Here is a 17,507-nt window from a genome sequence, read left to right on the forward strand (position 1 = left end):
TTTTTTTTTTTTTTTTTTTTTGAAACTGACTTCACTCTTATTGCACAGGCTGGCATGCAGTGGTGCAATCTCAGCTCACCGCAACCTCCACCTCCCGGGTTCAAGCCATTCTTCTGCCTCAGCCTCCTCAGTAGCTGGAATTACAGGCATGCGCCACCACGCCCAGCTAATTCATATTTTTGGTAGAGACGGGGTTTCTCCCTGTTGGTCAGACTGGTCTAGAACTCCTGATCTCAGGCATTCTTCCGGTCTTGGCCTCCCAAAGTGCTGGAATTACAGGCATGATCCATCACACCTGGCAGAAAATTTTTATATATCTGGAAATTAGAAAAATATGAGTGAGAGATGCATATTGCAAGTTTATAAAATGTAAATGGTATTTGAAATTAAGATTGGATGAGATCACTGAGAGATAGAATACAGGAAAAAGAGAAGGTGGCCTAGAAATTAACCCTGAGGAGCTCCTGTATTTAATGGTCAAGTGGAAAAGAAAGTGCTAGAAACTGAGAAAGGATCCTCAGAAGTGGGAGGAAACTTAGGTGCACGGTTTCACCGTCACTTTCTCAAAAGGATGGAGTGGTCTTCTGAGTAGAGTGTTGCAGAGAAGACAAATTAAGGACAGAAAAGTGCCCATTGGTCTTAAACAGGAAGATCTTGTCAGGGGGCAGATGCCAATAACTGGAATATCTGTTACACAAAAGATCAGCATAAACAATCCCCAGAAAATAAAATACACAGGAGCATAAATATGGGAAAATGTTCATTATTCCTGATAGTTAAGAAATGTAAGCTATAATTTTGGTGTTAATTTTCACTTATAAAATTAGCATTGGCCTAAAAAAAAATTGAGCATACCCAGAACTGACAATGGGGATATAAAACAGGTACAATAAAAAATTATTGGTGGGAATATTAATTGGTACCAACACTTAAGCAACAAAGTATTTTAAATAGAGACCTTTTTGCATTGAAGTCATCTAGTCTCAATTCTGAGATTTGGTTAAAATATGTCCTCTCGAATCTTATTTGTTTAGTGAGCTTTCTTTAAACTAGTTTGAAACTCCCTCTCTCATCAGTCTTAAGCTTTTTGTTTTACTCTGAGCACTTAATATTTCCCATGAAGTACATTATTCTCTTTGTTCAGGATGACAGTGAAAACAATGATGTTTATATTGTTTCTGTTTCTGGGAAGTAGATTTTTTGAGTTTAGAATAATTTTTATACTTTTGCTTTACAAGACTGCAAATGCATATTTAACATAAATTTGTTTGGCTTATTAATTTTAGTTCTGCCTGTGTTTTACACAAAATATTTTTTTTATCCTTCAGATGGCAAGATTATTTTATCATAAACCCCAGTTTGCCATTTTGGATGAATGCACAAGTGCAGTTAGTGTTGACGTGGAAGGCTACATTTACAGTCATTGTCGAAAGGTAAGTGTGCAGCTGCTCAGTTTGAGGAGCCCTGGCTTCCTTCCTAGTGTATCGTGTGTCCACATCTCTCCAAAGAGAAGATTCCAAGTCACTAAGTAACAAAATTTCTACCAGAAGATTTCTTGTTTTTTGTTTTTTGGTTTTTTTTGAAGTCTCGCTCTTGTCATCCAACCTGGAGTGCAGTGGTGTGATCTCAGCTCACTGCAACCTCTTCCTCCTGGTTTCAAATGATTCTCCTGCCTCAGCCTCCTGAGTAGCTAGGACTACAGGTGCCTGCCACCATGCCCAGCTAATTTTTGTATTTTTAGTAGAGACAGGGTTTCACCATGTTGGCCAGGCTGGTCTTGAACTCCTGACCTCAGGCAATCTGCCTGCCTCAGCCTCCCAAAGTGCTAGGATTACAGGCGTGAGCCACCACACCACGATTTCTTGTTTTAATAAAGATTTAAAACATGAGTAAAAGAGAAAGAATTATAAATAATACATCCTGTATATGAGTCTCTTTATATATAGAAATAGATTTAAATATATTATTTTATATAAATGAGATATAAAACAATATCCATCACATCTGGCCCATTACCTCATTACTTAGAGTTAATAAACTGATCTTTTCTTAATTTATTCCATTAACTTTACCTAATCATCAGGTTTTTTAATGAGTAAAACTCAATGATATTTATTTGGCAATTTTTAATTTATCAGTTTTATTTTCTAGCCTGAGCAATATTTTACCAAAGCTGCTTTTAGTAGCCAAGTCTGAGGCTGTCTTTAATGGTTTCATTCTTTAATTATTCAATAGTATCAGTTTTCTTTCTTTGAGAAATTGTTACCAACATCTATACCATGGTTAAATTTTGGAACAAGTATAGTATATCCTAGCTATTTTATAGTTTCTGTATAAGTAAATGAGGTAGATGAAGATTTTTTAACTTTTTTTTTTTTTTTTTGAGACAAAGTCTCACTCTGTCGCCCAGGCTAGAGTGCAATGGCACAATCTCTGCTCACTGCAACCTCCGCCTCTTGGGTTCAAGTGATTCTCCTGCCTCAGTCTCCTGAGTAGCTGGGATTACAGTCGCACACCACCATACCCAGCTAATTTTTGTATTTTTAGTAGAGATGGGGTTTCACCATGCTGGTCACGCTAGTCTCAAATTCCTGACCTCGTGATCCGCCTGCCTCAGCTTCCCAAAGTGCTGGGATTACAGGCGTGAGCCACTGTGACCGGCCAATTTTTAACATTTTATATATATTCTTTAGGGGTTCTCAATAAATAAAAAAGGTCATATTGAGTATATATAGTATGAATCCCTATTCTTCAAAGTGTGGTCATGTTCAGCAGCAGCAGTATCACCTGGGGGTTTGTTAGAAATGCAGAATTTCAAGCCCTGCTAAACCAGAATCTGCATTTTAACAAAATCCTGAGATGATTCAAAGGCACGTTAAAGTTTGAGAAGCACTGGTGTGATGATAAAAGAACAAATTTGCTATTCTTTGTAGAAAGATTTTTAACTACTGATTTTATCTTGTTCATGATTTAGTTTCTATTCTTGAATTTGTCTTGGTAATATATAATATTTATATGTTTGTTCATTTTGGTTTTCAAATTTATAGGCCTTAGAGATGTTTATGGTATTCTCATGTACATAAAACCATGTAGTATGCTGTTGATTCAATGACATAGCGGCTCTTCACTGGTGATTTCGACCCTGTGATTTCCTCATATGTTCTAACTATAGACTTGAAGTACTCATATAGGAGTGTATAAGTTCTATAAAACATTAGTTCAATTTAAAAGAAGAAAAGTCATATGGGGCCTCATAGATAATTTAAATTACTGTAATAGTACTTAAACATGTAAACATGAAATGAGGCGTTAACTGCTTAAGCCTAGAGCCCTTTTACAGCTACAAAACTAATTTAAATTTACAAATTAAATACAGAAAAAACTTAGATACAATTTCAAATTTTCAGCATTAAAGAGACCTATGGAACTAAACCAGTGGTTTGGGATTTAATTATGGAAAATAGAATCAGAGGTTCAAATTTTATTATTTTGCATTTGCTTTTGTATTTTGATTTATATAATTTATATATTCTTTATATTCTCATATAAAGAATGTGTGCATTAAGTAGATATCTGATCCAATTATTGTGGAATCATGAGCAGAGAAATAATATCTGAAATGAGCTTTGAAAAATCAGAAAAGTGTGGTATGTTTGAAATACATGTTTTATTAATACTGATAATATGCTTATTTTATTATGCAATTCCTAACCAATTTGAGAACCTTTCACAGTGCAGCCAAATTTATTACACATTAGAAGTTTTATGTTATATCACCTTGGCAATCAGAGGTGTAAAAATACAAAGTTAGGCACTTAAATCTCTTGGTAAAAATGATCCAGAATATACTTACAATGATCTTTTAAAAATTATCAAAATGAAAATAAAATGAAGAAACCATAGTGGAAATTTCCCGGATGCCCTAGACTTGCATTTGCCAGCCTCAAGTGATGGACGTGGAGGAACAGTGACCCAAAGTGGGGTTTCTTGGTCTTGGCACTTTTGATCTTTTGACTGGTAATTCCTAGTTGGGCAGCGCTGGGGGTTCTGTGCACTGGAGAATGCTTAGCAGCATCCCTGGCCTCTACCCTTAGATGCCAGTGGTGCTTTCAGTTGTGACAATAAAAATACCTCCAGTCATTGCCAAATGTCCCCCTGAGGGACAAATATCACTGTCCTCCCCACCTTGGTTGAGAACCACTGATCCAGAGCAACTACAGCTGTTATTAGTAATGTTTTTTTCTTAAGTCTGAAGTACATATTTATAAATACATATTCACAATCTGAAATCCAGAAAATACTTAAATTCAAAACATTTTTCATAATTTTGTAGCAAGCTCACTGGGTAAAACCTTGTCTAAGCTAACAAAAGATATTTAAACTCTATTTGTCTCACTTGATTTCAGTGTCCATATGTGTTGCTACAGAAACATGTGTTTAATTACAAAATTCTGCCTCAGAACCCTCTGGAGGTGTTAAATAATACATTTTCAAAAGCTGAATTCCAAGACACATTCCATAACAATAGTTTACAGTAGATGATTATGACCCTGTATTTGAGAAGCAAGTTGGCTGTCAGCAATGCTATACTGATTTAATTTTTCCTGATTTTGACCTTTGGCTGTTTTTATCCTTCTTATATTCCTCTCATATGTTTTTCACAAAAAAATAGGAAACATGCTAGGAGATATGCTTTTTGCCCAAAACGAAATAATATACTTAATGCCAGTACCTGGTAGTTTTTATTATGTGGTTGATGGCCAGTACTTTCCGTTGCTGTAAACATTTGCCATCAGTTGTGAATTTTTTCCTCATGGACTTTGCTTTTTAACTTTAATCACCAAAGACAGTCCTCTTAACAGCTTGAAGTACATGGACTAGTTTAATTTGTGACTCAGTTACTGATACAAACTTAAATCATTTTCTTTGTATTAGGTCGGCATCACCCTCTTCACTGTGTCACATAGGAAATCTCTTTGGAAACATCATGAGGTTTGTATTTCTTTCATAGAATGGTACAGTGAAACTTTATTTTCTTTAAAATATGAATTCAGGTGAATATGGTTTTAGATTGTATGGTTTATATTCCCTTAAACATAATGTCTTAAGGAGAAAAAGTGGTTTTATAAAAAAAGATTTTCTTAAATATTATAGTTGTCAGTTTTGAAAACAATAGCATAACAATTTTTCTCTATTTTTATAAGTGACTGTTGTCTGTTAATAGTAACTTACTAAAATTTGCATAGTCTTATCACAAATATGGTGAAGTAAACTTTTTCTTAACCAGTAGTAACAGAGGAGAAAAAGTCTTAAGAAGAATAACATGGCAAAAAAATTAGGGACATTTTTAATAGAGGTCAGGATTATAAGGGGGAAGATTGAATAATGTCAGCTATGCTTATCAATGCACTGTAGTAGGTAGGATTCATGAGGTAGTAACTATAATTTACAAAGATATTCTAGTGAGGCTTACATTGGTACGGATGCATTATTTATTCTGGTGCTTCAGCAGTGCCATTCTCACTATGGGACTTCTTTTCAACTCTTAATGTAAAATGCTCAAAACCTGAAAGCAAACCCTGTTTAATTCTCTTTATTTTTTTTTCCTCCTCCCTCCCTCCCTCCCTTCCTTCCTTCCTTCCTTTCTTCTTTCCTTTCTTTTTTCCTTTTTTCCCTTCTTAAATGATATAGAAATTTTAGGTAAAAGCAAGGGGTTCAGAAAAGTTAGAACAATGGTAAGCGTATCTTGTCCTGCAAAATACGTACCTGATTAAGCACTTTTTTTGCCAGATACTGAGCTGTGTCATGACAGATGTAAATTAATTACAGTCTTTACTTTCAGGACTTTAGGATGTAGATGATAGCCTACGAGTGATAAAAAGAAGAGCATAGGATTTGAAGTCAGGGAGCCTGGGTTCAGGCACCAGTGTTTCTAGCCTCAGTTGCTTCCTTTGTATAATGAAGTTATTGATCCTTACCTGCCTATCTCTTAGATTACCATGAAAATTAGAGAGGTAGCCTGTATGAAAGTACTTAATAAAATTCAACGAAATGCTATATAACTATGTGACTTTTAAAGATAGATTTTATTATTTTATGGCATATTATAATTTGTCAATTTTTCATGAACAGGAAATTGAATAACTAGAAATCAAAGCCATTTAAAATATAACCAAGCCTTTGTGTTTTCTCAGAAGTTCTTAAGTATTATAGCCATAGAACATTGAGAGGAATTGAGAGTATTTGAGTTTCACCCTTCCTCTTCTTTTGAAGGTATAGACAAGTAACAAAATACTCATCAGGCCAGTGATCATGTGAAGGAGAGGAACACAACTAGAATGTGAGAGGCCAGGATAGCTAAGAAATAGTAATGCAGAAAATGGAAACTCAGAAAGCTTTCTGAAAATAAGCCCCTAAATAAAACTAGAAGGCTTTGTAACTGCTGTTGCAACTTCAGATGTTAGGATATACGAGCACTTTTTATAGCTCTTTTTCTCCTCTATAAATTAAAAACAAATAAAAAGCCTTAAGTTAGAGATTCCAAGCTGATTAGGTAATCAGGCGACAGGAAGCAATAAAGACTAACCTATGGAACAGTCTTGCATTTAACACAATTTAACCCACTGGTAGCTGAGATCCTTGGTCATGGAGTTACGGAAGCATTCTAATTCGTGGGATGCTTATAGATTTAGCTCCCTTAAAATAATGAAGTCTGTATTTTATTTTTATAAAGGACAGTACTATATCCACTCTTAGTTACTGACTTTTTCCCCCCGTCTTTCTCCTAGTACTACCTGCATATGGATGGCAGAGGCAACTATGAATTCAAACAGATAACAGAAGATACAGTTGAGTTTGGCTCTTAGAGAAATCTGGAGAACTATACTTGCTTCAATGAAATAATTACGGAATACACTTAGAAATGCAAAGTACATTGTAAAATAAAGTTGAGCTTGGTTTTTTTTTAAAAAAAAAAAACAAAGCAACAAATTAGATATAGAATAATGGAGAACAAGTTGTTAAAACATTTAATATTATATAGGATATTGCTAATTGTGTATATGTTGGTTTAATTATTAATATGTACTAAGAATGTCCTTATTCTTGTGGTTAAAAACCTGCCTAAATTAAATTGGGCTTCAATCACTGTAACCTGATTCATCCTGGGATGTAAACCATTTGAAGTCAGCTAATTGGACTTTTATGGCTCTATCTTTTCCTTCAATGAAGAACCCTGTTTAAAACTGGGTCATCATTTGTCCTGTTCTAGCAAGATAGTCTTGAGTTTCATTTTCCTGTGCCCCATGGTAGCAGGAAACAAGTCATAATGTATTATTTAAATGTACAACATCATTGCATAACCGCATTTATTACACAGTGGCAGATTTCTTTAGCTGCCACAGTAATACTCATTCCTTGTGTGTGTCTTGGAGTGCATTTCAATTTTCCTTAACTAAATGATAAATGTACCCCTCTAAGGCTATGGTATTGAGTTGTTTGAGGGTTCTTTGTGGTGATGTAACAAAAGTGTATGTGCAGTCTTGCTTACAAGGAGGGGTTACCATGTGTCACACCTAATCTTCCCAATGTTTGGGATATTAAAACACAAAGTCCTTACATGCCAGGCTCAAGGTCTTTATGAGAGTTTTAGATTTTTTGAAGAATTAGACAAATTTGTGTGTTAGAAGCCCATTAGAAGTGTGGTAGTTATTTGGTATTAAACTCCAGATGAGCCATAGGAATGCACTACATGAAGTAATGCACTGAGTATGCAATGCTATCACTGTCTTTGACTGTGATTTTATGTTTAAAAATATGTTCTAAAATTATGTATACATGGGTGAATCATGTTTCTGAGGCACTGTTTTATCTCCTTGATCTTGAATAACTTTTTTATATTTGGTTGTTACGTTGAGCTATCCTAAGAGAAGGTGATTTCAGCTCATCAAACCATCAGTAAATGACTAGATGTATTATTTGCACAGGGAGAAGTGAAACGGAATATAATCAGTAAGCTAGATATGAAATCAGTTTATCAAACCTGGGGTTCAGAAAGGGGCATTTTATATTCTTGTTTCTGCATAACTGGTTTTGTTTTTTGCAGAATTAACCATAACAATCACTGACTACCGAAGTAAATGTGATGTACTGAATTCCATAATACATAAAATTCAATTTATACCACTTCTGTTTAGCGAACTTGTATACTTACTTATTTTCTGTTCAGATTAAAAAAAACAAACTCAGATATCCTATACAACCTTTGCTTGTTCTTTTTTATTCTGGTATCTAAATACTGAAGACTTCATTTATAATTCAGCCTTGACTTAAAAACATACATAGTTTAATGTTGACTTGAAAAACCACAAAAATAAATTCAGAAAATGCTTTTAGCACAGTGTCTCTTTATTTTAAAGTTTTGTCAAATGTGGTTTTTAATTGAATGAATTTCTCTTTTAGAGAAGTTCAGTAAAATCTGTGTACCTGCCAAATGACACCAAACAGCCAGGAGACCTTAAAAGATGCTATTAGTCTTGGAAAAGATTTTAAGGCATGGGGAAATTTTAAGTTTTCAAATTTCTGGGTTACTCTAAACCTACTAGTAGAAGTAGTCTAGCTGCCTCATAATTGCTTTTGTTATGGATTCTTGCCATTAAAAAAAACAACAATTTGGGCTTTTTTTCTTAATTTCTTAATTTTTCTTAATTTTTTTTTTCTTTTTTATGTAATAACTATAGTGCCTCACCATTTGAGGTGCAGAGGAACATCTTTCTGGAGAATCACATTAACATATGGTGGTTCTTAGAAGACCCACAATACAGAAATCCAGTGATTGCAAAACATGATTGACCTTGGAACACCTTTTTCTATATAATTCCTATGAACATCTTCACAAACTGCACTAGGAATTGGTAGTTTAATCTGAAGAATAAAACAGAGAATAAGAACTTTCATCCATGAGCACCACTCTGCATACCAAGACATATCACTGTACTCTCATAACAAGTTTTTACTTTTATATAATGAGAAAATAAGTATGAAACAGCCATGGTAGTTTGTGATGCATTAGTAGAATAAAATATATCTAGCATTGGTCTCTTTCCCCCTTTCTCAATGATTAACATTTGGCTTAAAACCGGTGACATGATAGCATCTGTCAGTTCCTTATGTAAAGTTTTAACTTTTAAACTTGATGTTTAAAATCATAATTTGTGCTGAGAAGCAGAATGAATTTTCTTCTAACAGATGGACTTTGGCATTGTTAGCTGCAGGAAGCTGTCTACTTTTTTAAACCTACATTAGTGATCTTTCCTTTGTGAAGAATTGGAATATTCTAACCATTTCTATATACATAACATATGCATGTCACTTTAAGAAAGTACCAAAAAAACTGAAAAACAGTCCCCTCCAAACCTTAAGAGCAACCATTTTTAACTCTTCTTGTTGGTGTAATTGCATCTCATTTTTTTAAACAATGTGCCTTCATAGTTATTTCTCGATTTATCAATTTTAGACATTCCCTACCACCTTTGTTTCTGCCATATCCCCTCATGTAGCTAAATTCTTTTTTAAATTTGTAAACATTTTGTTGCAGTATAGGTACAAAAACATTGATAAATTTAAGCTCAGTGAATTTTTAAGAAAGCATACACACTCATAACCACACCCAAACAACAGATGAAATAGAACATTGTTACAGCACTAAAGGCTCCTTCTTGTTCTCTTCCATCTAGTGGCTCCTGACTTCTGTCACATAAACTGGTTTTGCCTGCTTTTGGACTTTATTAGATACCCTTTTGTGTATGGCTTCTTTCCCTCAGTATTGTGAGGCTGATTGATCCATGGTAAGTTTGACAATAATTCCTTCACTTTTATTGCTGTGTATAATGGTTAATTACAAACCATTCCCGACTTAACAGAGTTCAGCTTATAAGTTTTCAGCTTTATGATGGGTTTATCTGGATGTTAAATGCATTTTTAATTTAAGGTATGTTTTACTTACTGTGAGTTTATTGTGATGCAGTTCCATTGTAAGACCAGAACATCTGTATATGAATAGACTATTTATTCCTCTTCCCATTGATGGGTATTGGGTTGTTTTCTGTTTGGAGCTGTTATGAATACTTCCTCGAAATACTCTTATACATGTCTTTGGGTGCACATGTGTGTGCATTTCTGGAATGGAATGTGTTCAGCTTTGGCACTGCCAAAGTTGTTCAGTTTTTACACGGCCACCACAAGTGTGTAAGAATTCTAGCCTCCTTAGTCCTTGCCAGTACTTGGTATTCCCAGTGTTTTTAATTTTTATTTTTACTTACTTTATCTTCAGCCATCATTGTGGTTTCATTTGCATTTCCCTGATGATTAATGAGGTTAAACTCATTTCATGTTTACTGGCTATCTAGATGTCCTCTTTCTTCAGGTGCCTATTTAGTCTCTGGGCCCAGTTTTAAACAATGTGCTATTATTTCAGTTATGGTATGTTCTGGATATGAATCTTTTATTAGATAAATATTCTAATATCAGAAAAATTAGACTTTAGGTCAGTGAGCATTTCTGGAAATAGGGGCATTACATCATAAAGGTCAGTCAGTAATATAACAATTCTTCATTTGTATGTACCTAATAGCATGGGCTCAAACACAGAAATTGACAGGAATAAGGGAAAGTAGACATCCACAATTTTTAGAGTGATCATTTAAAAATTGTGGAATTTACAGACCATCCCTGACTTAACAGAGGGTTCAGCGTACAAGTTTAATTCCATGATGTTTAATTTCTTTGAAATTTCTGTTAACTCAGGTAAAGCTCCTTTTGCTCTTTCTTAGAGTGGAATAGCAAGCTCTGGGATCTGGATCTGAAAATGGTTTTCAAAAGTAACAGTTATTCTAAATAAAAATAGCTACAGCCAATACTTTGAAAGCTATCTCTCTTTTTTAAAAAGATAATTAGTGCAACTCTAATTAGCCAGTCAGTTTGCCAAGTGACTGACTGGAATGCACGAGGCAATACACAACTCCAAACTTTGTCAAACACACATTTATTTTTGGCATTATCTATGACCAAGATAATGTTTTAATGATGCTGGCATGCCCTCTCCCTGAAACACTTTGTACTTCCCCCACCTTGCCTGATTAACTCTGTGCCCTTCAGATGAGATTGCAGGTAACCTTTCCAGATCCAAGTTAGGTAGCTCTATGTAAGTTCCCCAGAACACCCTACTTTCCCATCATAACATTTATGTTCTATTGTAATTGTTTGACATTTCACTCTATAAATACATAAGCTGGAATTATATCTTTTATATTTTAATCAAATCTATAGTGTTTGGCATGTAGTGGGTGCTTAGTATTAGAATAAATTACTGAACCAATGAGTGAATTCAAAGGCATAAGCATGGTTATTGCCAATGAAATGACAAGAAAAGGGGCCACAATGGGTGGACAACCATTTTGTACAATATTAAGAGTTAGAGCATAGTAAGGAAGTGGGAAGAATGCAGTGGGAATCCAGGAGAGGAAAGCTCCCTGGTGAGATCCAGGAAACACTACAGTTTTAAAGGCTGAGTTGCTGGGGCATGATCAATGGAATTAAGGCAGGAAAGCTTTTGGGGTTTAGGAAGCTGTGGATTAAAACAGAAGTCCTCAAATTATTGTCTTTGAAAAATGTGTAATATTTTCAATATGATCATGACTGACTTTTCTTATGGCTTGGATTCATAACTTGCTGATGTTTAAGTTTAATGCATGGCATCTTATTAAGACTGTGCAGTTCTATCCATTGATGAGGTGTCTGTCTCTTTTTTCTATCCTACCTCCCCTACCCTCTTGGTGAAGGAAGGCATAGAGAGCAGCTTCTCAGACTTCAGCGTGCATACAAACTACCTAGAAAATGCAGATTATGATTCATTAGGTCTGGGATTTGGGATTGGGCCCAAGAATCTCCATTTCTAACTAGCTTTCAAGTGGCGCTAAAACTGTTGTCCCAGACCACACTTGAAGTAGCAGGATCTGGGATAGGAGCTCTGGTTATGGACTAGAGGGACCATCACAGGTAGAGTTGCAGAAATCTGGAGATATTCTCTGGTTTCATTTATTTAGGCTTCCCTTTCATGTTCCTTCATTAATCACTTACAGGTATTTTGGATTTTATTTACAATTCCTTTAGTTCTTTTATAATCCAGTCTGAACATTTCAGTCAAGTTACTTATTTTTCTCAGGAACTCAAGATGGCGCCACAATCTTTGTTGTAAAGAACGCTTCCCGTCCCAAATGCCGTTAACATATGCAAGGGAAAAAGCATTTTCTCCCCCTCTGAGTGTCTGTTACATCTCTTATTCTCTGGCCTGAAATATACTTGGAGAAGACAAATTACTTTGCAAATGGAGCATAGTTTTTTTGTTGGTTTTTGAAAACCAGGCTGGGTAAAGATTGTCGTGTCAAAAATTTTTTTCTTAAAACTTCTTTAGGTCCCTATTTTTAGTTTATTAAATTGTGTATATTCAAGATGAATTTCAGTTTCTCAGTTTCAAAATACCTGGATTTTAAAAAAGATTTTTATTTCATCCAGAAATACAGTGATTTTAAAGTATTAATTATTGATGCTTTGATGTATAATCACAGGATTTAAGCGAAAAGGGGCTGAAGATCGTAGACCAATGAGCTCATCTGACAAAAAATAGGTCTTCCGTTTTTGCTTAAGAAGTCTTGAGTTTCTGTTCCTTGCAACTGGAAAAATCCTAGCAGACTCATCATATATAACAAACTTTCATAGGAAGTGTGCAGTCTACAAATGGAGAATCTTGTCTATGGTCTACGTATTCTTAATTTGTTTTGGCTTCAGAGCAGGTTGCATTCTGATTTCTCCAAGGTCTGGGAAGTGCCATTTAAGGTCTGTGGCTACTTCCAGCCTCTCTTTGCAGTAAATAGTAAACACATGTTGCTGATTGCAATCATTAGCAATTCAAGCTGGTTCTCAAAATGGGAAGTGGGCATTAGAATCACTTGAAGGGCTTCTTGTTAAGACCTAGATTGCTAATTCAGTAAATCCCCGGTTAAGGTGAAGAATTTGCATTGCTACCAAGTTCTCAGGTGACTTAAATGCTGCTGGTCTTGGAACTATAGTTTGAGAACCATTGGATTAAACTAACAGTGGAATAAAGCAATGGTTTGGATGCATTCAAGAAAATGAACAAAATTTCTTCAGAGACTCAGATATGCACACAAGATTTAATCTTTGCCACCATGCAGATAGCTTTTTTTTTTTTAAAAGGAAAGAGTATGGCTTAGCTGTTTATAAGGAACAAAAGAATATTAAAAATGTGGATAATTGGGCCCCCAGGCATGGAGCAAAGTGTAGCAGGATGAGGAGGGATGTCAGGCACCGGGGTCTGCTACAGAGTGGCAGATCAGTATGTGGCTGAATTTAGGAGAAAAAAGGCTCCTCCACCTTCGCACCAAATCCCCTCACAATAGCTGATAAGTAAAATTCTACCTTTACACTCTCATTTATTTTTTTTTATTTTACGAGTATAACTCTGTTGGGAGGAGGTCTTGACATGTGTGTGATGGAGTATATGTTGTTTACTGAGAGGCGATGGCAGAGAACACCGAGCCATCCCCAGGCAGGAAACTGCTAGAATAAGCAAGCAGTATGTACCGGTCATGGACTAGTTAAACCAGCTCCCAAAACACAGGATATTTGACCTTGTCCCATTGCTGACTCGCCAAGAGTGTTCTTCAGCTTATTTCTATCTTAGTAGTGAACAGGCACTACCTGCCTGTTTAGAGTATCTTTATTCTATGAAGAAACACTGAGCACCTGCTTATTAAAAATATTCACTTGTTCACAAAGAATAAATACGTGGGTCAGAGTCTGCTCTGGGCTGTCAGCTGGGAAATGCTGTCAGACCCCTGACGGTCCCACTTTGATCCCACTTTTGTACTCTGTCTTTGTTTCTGTTTCTCAATTCCTTCAGCACCGCCTGGGTCGGGGTCTCTATGACTGAGCTGGTCTCAGCAACTCTTGGTAAAATATTATGAGTCACTGACACTTTCATGTGAATGATTTTTGAATCCTTTCATTAGTTGGAGTGATGAAATGGTGTCCTTTGAAATATCCATCTATGCTTTTTTCTCAGATCTGTCTTTTGACCCTTGACCCTTTCCCCCATTTAGTCAGCTCAGCAGTTCTGTGATCACGGTCTCTGGAAGGGATATGGCAGCTAAAAGCAGAGAAAAGTGGAGTCTCCGCTGGTTCCAGACAGTGTGAACAGCAGGACTAGCGCATAGACCACAGATTTGAAAGAGAAGATGGCAACAAGACACTGGCTTTCCCACCCCAGGCTGCCACTCTCAAACTTGAAAAGGACTTCCCGCGCTGGAGGGAGAGGTTAGAGGGGACGTGGAGGGATCTAGAGGGCAGCTGCAGTGGTGCTGGGATGTGCACTTGAACACAACTCCAGCAGAAAGGTAGGTGACCCAGAGGGAGTCACCAAATTGCTTTGGATGGTTTCCATCTTCTGGTGGAAAGGAAGCCTAAATAAAAAATCAAGTGTTAGCAAAATGAAGAAAATGATGGCTGTTGTGTCCATGGACTCTGTACTTCTGTTTGGACCACTATGGGGACCTTGTGTATGGGAAGTCAGGAAGTCTGCTGGCTCTGGAGTAGGGAGTTGCACTAAACGGTGAAGGGTTGGACAGGACGCTCCTGGTGCCTGCACTGGCCTGCGCTAAGCAGCCTTTTGGTCCTCATGCTCCCATTGGATGCTCTGCTTTGGAAGCCAGCGGGACTGTAGAAGGAAGGATCATTTTTTCCTTCACAGCCACCTCTTCTTTGAAGCCTTTGTAGATCTCCACAGAAGAATGTGGTCATTTCCTCCTTGGACTCACAGAGAGAGAGCTGGTGAAGAAGAGCTGGTGGAAGATTGCTCTGCATCCAGTGTGCGGCCTGGGGTTCCTATTGGTCAGCGGAATGAGAAATGAGGTAGAAAAGCTAGTTACAGAGTCAGGGAGAGCCAGGGCAAGCTAGAACCTGGGAGCATCCCTGCATTTGTCTCTCGCCACCTCTAACCATGATGACCAAATGGCTGCCGCTTTGCTTCTCCTGTCCAAATCTTGTGAAAATTTATCTTTTGGTTAACTATAATCTAGAACCATACAGGGACGAGGACTCTGGGAAAAGTAGTTCCAGATTAGCCAAATTGACAGATTGCAAAACTGCTCATAGAACCCTATGGGCATAGAGGGTTCACAGCAATACCCTTTAAAACATAATTTATTATTTTTAAACATATTACGGAGGTTGTTGCGAGGAAAACAGTAGAGGAATAACTGGGAACAGGAGGCCAGCCAGGAGGCTATTGCAGTCATCCGGTGGGACACGAGAGTGGCTTGAAGTAGAGGGAGAGCAGAGGAGGTGACCCCTGGAATTGGAGTGTGTTTTAAAGGTAGAGATAGCAGGCTTCGCTGAGAGATTGAACGGGAGAAGAAAGAGAAGTCAATGAAAACACCAAGAGTTCTGGCCTCAGCCAATGGTGGCTGCTTCTTAAAATGGGCAAGACTCGGGGAGAAACAGGTTTTGGGGTTGGGAGAAATGAAAGATTCTCTTTGCATGTATTACAATGAAGATGCCTGTTAAATGCCCAGGTAGAGAGGTTGTGTAAGTATTTGGATCAACAGTGCAGCTCTGGAGTTCAGAAAAGAGGTTGGGGGCCATGAGAGGGATTTGGGAATCGTCAGCATCTGGGTATTATGGGCATCTGGCATGATAGAGCTTGATAATAGAGTCATGGACTTGAATACATTACCTAGAGAGTGATTGTTGATAAAGAATGAAAGAACTAATGAGAACTAATGATCTTAGTTCAAGCACTAAGATAATCCAGTATTTAGAAGTTGGAAAGAAGATGGTGTCCAAGAAGGAATAGGAAGTTGAGGAGAAAATCCAGATGAAGGATTCCAGGGGTCAAAGGAAGTTTGTTTTTTATAAGACAGAAAATAATACAGGATGTTTATCTTCTGCTAGGAATGATCAAATAATACAGGAGAAAATTAAACAGCTGGAACAAAGGGATAATTTTAGGGGGCAGTCATTAAGTAATTGAAAAGGCACGAAAATGAATGTTATTTTACACTATAAGTTCACATGCTGTGTGTTTATACTCCATGGTCAATGCTTATACAGCATATTAGGGTGCTTTTGACTACAAGGAACAGAAAACCGGACTCAACTTACTTAAACAATTAGATAACATCCAGTGAAAAGTCCATGGGTTGGGACTTTGAGCAAGGCTTGATCTAGCAGCTTGGTGCTGTCAGCAAAGACTTCACTTCTGTTTTCTTTTTTTTTTTTTAAACAGCCATCTATAACATATCTCAAAGAGCGATTACAAACACATGCGAAACAAATGTAAAATTCAAAGGTCTCGCCAAAGAAATGAAAAGCAAAGCCTTCCTGCTTACCTTTGCTCTGCACTACTCTCCAATATGTCAGCTCCATGTAAAGCTGGCTCCCTTTGTGGTCTCAAGACTGCTGCCAGCAGCTCTTGCCGCTATGTCTCTGCATTATGTTCCATCAAGAAAGAGCATCCTGCCATTCCCAGAAAAAGCCTTGAGATGCACTCTTCTTAGGCGTGGTTAGGTCACATGCCTACCCCTAAACCAATTTTTGCAGCCATGAAGAAGGAATGTGCTGACTGGCAAAGCTGGAATCACCTAGATCGCAGCTAAAAAGCAAGGGCTGTGGGAAAGGAGAGCATAAGCATTCATTCTAAGCATCTGAATGACAGTCAGGTGATGTTATAACAGTAATAAACCTTCCAGGCAACTGTTGGAGGAAAACCACACAATTAAATACACATGTCCCAGAACAGCTAAAAAGGGCATCTGGGAATGAGTTTATTCACCATTTGATAAATACAGATAATTGTTTAAGGGGCGGTTCCTTAGATTATAAGCCATAAACTGTAAATAAGCTAAAATGTCGTTGGATTTCATGAGTATTAGTTTCTTATATGTAAGCCAAATTGAGTTAATAATTTAAGATTGGAAAAATATCTTTAGAATGCATGAAAGGGCTGGGCACGGTGGCTCACACCTGTAATCTCAGCACTTTGGGAGGCCAAGGTGGGTGAATAACTTGAGGTCAGGAATTCGAGAACAGCTTGGCCAACATGGCAAAACCCTGCCTCTACTAAAAATATAAAAATTAGCCGGACGTGGTAGCTCACACCCGTAATCCCGGCTACTCGTGAGGCTGAGGCACGAAAATTGCTTGAACCTGGGAAGCAGAGCTTGCAGTGAGCCGAGATCTCACCATTGCACTCCAGCCTGGTGACAGAGCCAGACTCTGTCCAAAAAACAAAACAAAACAAAACAACTAAAACTAAACAAAGAATGCATGATAGTTTAGTTTACTAACAATTAGCTCTATGGGGTACATTACTGGTCAAGTAATGGAATACAATTTGGTCCACTAGGGGGCAGCAGTTTCTGGATAGCAGCCAA

At 37.1% G+C, this 17,507-nt stretch overlaps 1 protein-coding gene across 9 annotated transcripts in view; it reads left to right on the plus strand.

Moving 5' to 3' along the window:
• Positions 1–8,393, plus strand: part of ABCD3 (ATP binding cassette subfamily D member 3) — a 98,757-nt gene extending 90,364 nt beyond the window's left edge. For 7 of the 9 annotated variants that reach the window (XM_032247921.1, XM_032247920.1, XM_032247918.1 and 4 more), the window contains exons 21-23: positions 1,329–1,433; positions 4,936–4,992; positions 6,789–8,393. In XM_032247921.1, coding sequence (XP_032103812.1) covers positions 1,329–1,433; positions 4,936–4,992; positions 6,789–6,866 — 240 coding nt within the window. In that variant the 3' untranslated portion in view covers positions 6,867–8,393. The remainder of the gene's footprint in view (positions 1–1,328; positions 1,434–4,935; positions 4,993–6,788) is intronic. The other 2 variants (XM_032247917.1, XM_032247925.1) reach the window with 2 other exon arrangements.
• The last annotated feature ends 9,114 nt before the right edge of the window (positions 8,394–17,507 follow it).

The sequence above is a fragment of the Sapajus apella genome, unplaced genomic scaffold, assembly GCF_009761245.1.
Source record: "Sapajus apella isolate SASKATOON/1434 unplaced genomic scaffold, GSC_monkey_1.0 scaffold64, whole genome shotgun sequence".
NCBI lineage: Eukaryota > Metazoa > Chordata > Mammalia > Primates > Cebidae > Sapajus > Sapajus apella.